We start from the raw sequence: 4,490 nt of genomic DNA, 5'->3' as shown, positions 1-4,490 counted from the left end.
TGTAAGCAAAAGTAGTGAGTCAAGTTAGACCCACTACAGAGTGTCTGCCATTATTAGCCAATGAAAATATTTAAGATTTTTATTCAAGAGAGCACCGACGGGGGCAAAATGCCCCTGTTCACCTTCCCCGTACCACGGTGTAGAAGAGACATCATCGAGAGGGAGTACCGTAGTTTATGAAGGGGCATTTTGCCCCCCCCCCCCCCCCCCCCTTGATGGGGATGTATGCTAGATTTGTATTCCATATAGACTCAAGTCAATAAACTCTGTTCAGGAAAGGGTTAATTGTCAAAGCCGAGCTCTGAAATTGTAGTCAGGTTTGAAGCACATGCGACACTTGGATTTACACCAAATCCAAACGAACCACAGTTCAAATGTAGAGCCCGAATGTGTTTTCGCGATTCAAACCAGAGAAAGGTGTAAATCCGTATCGACTTGAGAATTCGGGTGCAAAAAGCTCTGCGGACGAGGCCCCGGTCATAATATCTCGTAGCCATCTTCTCCGCCACCTGCTTACTTCTACCAGAGTTCTTCATGGGCTCCACAGCGTCAATACAGATCATCGTTATCGCTCTACACTCACGGAGTATCGTGAATATTTTGTCTCGTCATGCCCTTTTAACGCCTTCGCCGTGTTTAGTCAGCAACATCTTGGCATGTAGATGGCTACGCCCAAGAGCACAACCAAACGTTTAGTCGAAGGGAAAATTTCGCAATACAGTAGAGTCGTTGTAGTAGTAGTAGTAAACGGTGGTGTCGCGTTTTTACTCGGTTATCTGTGTGTCTACACTAAATAGGGACCGTCTCCACCCCAGTAGTGGGCGGGCCACTATTTGAGCAACCACAGGCTTCCTCGTGCGTTCGCATCCGTACGAAATGAGTGGTTCCCCCTGCATGGACGACATGTCGGCCTTGGTGGCGGCACGTATTCTGCTTCGGTCCCCACGCTGGTTAGTAGATCTTGGCTTGCCCTTCGTCAGGACACTACCCCCCTTCTCCAAGCTGCTGTCGTGGCCCGGACCCACGGCAACTCCAGCCAGTACGCCGGTAATCTGTGGTCTTGTATGAGCCTTACGCCGGTCCCCATGATCTCCTTCCCTGGGCGAAAAGTATTCCGCGTCGTCCCCCCCCCCCCCCCCCCCCTCAGATATGCTCGCGCCTCGCCGTCAAAGCGTCTCCCTGCGCGATGCCGTAGTCATCAGACCGCTGGAAGTCGACGGCTGAGCACTGAGTGGCCGTGGTTCGTCCGCGTCCGCAGTCGAGCTGTGCCCTGCCGGGTTCTCAGCCGGAGACCAGTGGCCTCTGCATTCTTGTTCGCTGTAGAGCATGGGGCGCCCGCGTCTTCCGCATTAGCTCCACCGAGAACGACGCCACTGCGCCGCTCCCCGGGAGGGAGTCACCCAGGATAGAGTTGTTGTATGAAAGGAATCGATTCGTGTTTCTGACTCCCACGCCAGTTTTTGGCTTAGATCGGGATAATTTGCGCACCGTGCATCTGGATATCAAACCACTTCATGTAGCTCGAAGTATCCGGTGCATCGTTCCCGCCTCTTCCCTTGACTACTAGGACGTAGTTTCAAGACCACTCAACGTAGGTGCTCATGCACACAATAACGATGCTGGTGAAGATGAGGGGTCAGAATTGGCAAAGATATCACCACTAGAGTGCCAACGAAATGGCATGATGCCTTAGTAAATATCACCCCGGCCAGATATTAGACGCTGCGTTATTTCGTACCTGACAATTACTATACGACTGCAACTAATGCTCGAGCGCAACAGTCATGCCTCACGTTTCTCATGCCTGATGCGCGCGGGCGTCCCAGTTGTCTTGGCCTTGCGAATTGTCGTCCATTCCAGAAATGGTTGGACTAAATAGTTGTACCACTACTCAACAAGTTATGGCCGCAGTTTATAAACAATATGTCAGCCATTTTTGCTAGAACATAACCACACAACAGATAATTCCGACCCGCTCGTAGTCTACCATTCGCCCAACGAATCATTCGTTAATCGAATATACCATCCAAAACGTCATTCACGATGTGTACCTCTGAAAAACAGATATAGGTTCACAGCACTTACGCATAGTCACGAGCAATTTGTACGCCACTTGGCGTTAATGGGCGGCTCCTGAAAACTTAATTCCCATTTTGGTCGTATCAAACCATGCAAAGAAAGTTCGATGGCAGCTGCGTTTTCGTACTAGTTTGCCTCGAGGAGGGAAATCTGTACGGGGTGGTTGCTACCCCCGACAGAATGGTACAGCGGACTTTGCTGCATAGACTCGCGCTTCTCGAACTCACTTTGGTTTCTATCTTGTAGCGCGTGCAATGGAGACAACGAACTCGCCAAGACAGCACTTTATGAGGGCCAGCAGCCCCCAAGTGCCGCTCACGCAGCTAACACCTCCATCAGCATCGATGGATCGAGGTGCGTCCATGGTGTTGCAGGACGAGTCCACGGATAACCATGCGCTTGGTGATGACAGCAGCTTGGACCTGCCCCTGGCGCAGTCGACTCCGTCGCAGCTAGCCCCCGCGACCCAGATCATGACACCAGCTACAGCAACCTCCGCGTTAGCTGACACTGTAACGCTGGGTTCGTCTGCGGCTCCAGCGACGGCTCCAGCAGGGACTGCAAACACGGCCAGTAATGGCGAAGCAGCTCAGGCAGACCGGCGCACGCAACGTCGACGGACTACGCCTCGAGCGTCAAGAGGGAGCGGATTCACGCGCGTTGAGGTCGACGGTCTCCTCGACCTGCTGGAGGCCATGAAGCCTATCGGACGAGACGAGTGGGAAACCGTGGCACGGCGCCACAACGCGAACCATCCAGGGGTCGATCGCACAGTGGAGAGTCTCCGCCGCAAGTTCGCGAAGCTGTACCGGACCAATATGGGTACGGGTAATCCCCATATGCCTGACGATGTAGCGCGAGCCATCCAAATCTCGACCGCTATCACGCAGCGAGCAGATCTTGCCCGAGGCGGCGACATTTCTGAAGACGGTACCGAGTTGTTTGAGGAGGAAGAGTCAGCTAGAGAAGACGAAGATGCTCGCGCTGCGACTACGGCTGTCCCAGCTGCGCGTCCGCTTGTTCTTCCTCGTGTTCCCACCGAAAGGGGTGACGATGACCTGCTTTCCATGGCTCGCCTTATGATGATACAGGAACAACGTCAACGAGAGGCTGATCGCGATAAACAGCAACGATGGCGTGAAGAAGACCGACACCAGCGTGAGCAAGATCGTGCTGAGGACCGAGAGAGAAGCAATCGTTTATTTGAGCTACTTGCTATGGCTTTGGTCGGTGTTGCTAAGACGATTCAGACCCATGAACAGAGTAATTAACTGTCCTGCATTACAGTTACTGCGTGTCGCTCTAGACTTGGCATGTAAACAGAACGTAACTGGTTAATACCAACTACTCTGGCGCGAAAATTATAAAGCAGCACGCACGTGTCTAGAATCAGCCGTCGTTCACCACGCTCTTCATAATCCAAGCGATCCTTAAGACGAGGAAACGAGCTCTGGAAAGCTCTCATCCCCCACTCAGCGGCCTGTCTTGCTGAGGTTGCTTGGCGTAGCATTTCGACGTCCGATGCGCTCGATGCAGCGCCTAAGTAATCCTGGCTGGACTTGATTAGGAACTTGTAATCTCCAGCTGCAAACGCGGAGTCAACCACACACCGTGCACCATAAAGCTCGTAGACAGCCTGTAGCTTCTGGTAAATCCCACCCCACTCTGAAATTTGCGAATCATGCACCGACCCGGGCGCGTTCAGCGCACAAGCAGCGATGGTCCCATCAGGAACAAACACGAGCACATTACCAACGTAATGGTCGTGCTTCCATCCGTTGTAGAAAATATTCTGAATCACGCAATTTCCACTCTGTTGTAGGTAGAGCTTTAGCCCATCAGCAACGGCAAATACGTCGCTTAACCGAGAGTGTCTGCGATGGATAGCACGCTGATACGCCTGAATTTCTTCAGCACTAGGCATTCTGACTGCACCGAGAGGATTCTTGGCGAGAGCTCGAACAATAATTCTTCGTCCAAAGCGAACAAACAGTGAGCATACGCTCGCAGTGATGCCGAACATGATACATAGCGTAAACCCCGCTCCTCGGGTACGAGTCCACGCAAGTACGAGTGCGAGGCACTTTGTAGCGTCGAGTAGGCGTGGCCTTCCACGGGTTCTGTCTCGAACACGACGAATAAGAGCCCTAGAGGGTCCGTAGGGAGTATATGCTGTGTACGTCTCCTCAAAGAGGCCCAGAACATAGCGAAATGCCTGATGGTCTAGACCTGTTAGCGTAATTAGTGATGGATCATCGCCCGATCCAAAAAGCATTGCGAAGCCAGACATACTGGGCTGCTGAAGTGCAGCACGCACTACTCGACGGTCACGGAGTCGTTGCTGACGCCTGCTCAGCCTTGATCGAAGCGACTGTTTGCGACGAGAAGTTTGGCGACGCTGGAGAGCGGCA

The 4,490-nt window shown here is 52.7% G+C and overlaps 1 protein-coding gene across 1 annotated transcript; it reads left to right on the top strand.

Annotated features, from left to right (window-relative positions):
- Positions 1-2,423: 2,423 nt before the first annotated feature.
- Positions 2,424-3,350, top strand: IUM83_13674 (uncharacterized protein; the record flags this gene model as incomplete). The annotated part of the gene is made up of 1 exon (XM_067938368.1): positions 2,424-3,350. One exon carries the CDS (start codon positions 2,424-2,426, stop codon positions 3,348-3,350), a length of 927 nt encoding a protein of 308 aa, XP_067790827.1.
- Between the last annotated feature and the right edge of the window lie 1,140 nt (positions 3,351-4,490).

Source organism: Phytophthora cinnamomi (genome assembly GCF_018691715.1).
Source record: "Phytophthora cinnamomi strain GKB4 chromosome Unknown Contig44, whole genome shotgun sequence".
NCBI classification, from domain to species: domain Eukaryota; phylum Oomycota; class Peronosporomycetes; order Peronosporales; family Peronosporaceae; genus Phytophthora; species Phytophthora cinnamomi.
Note: the sequence above shows the minus strand (reverse complement) of the source record. Positions and strands in the feature narration are given on the sequence as shown.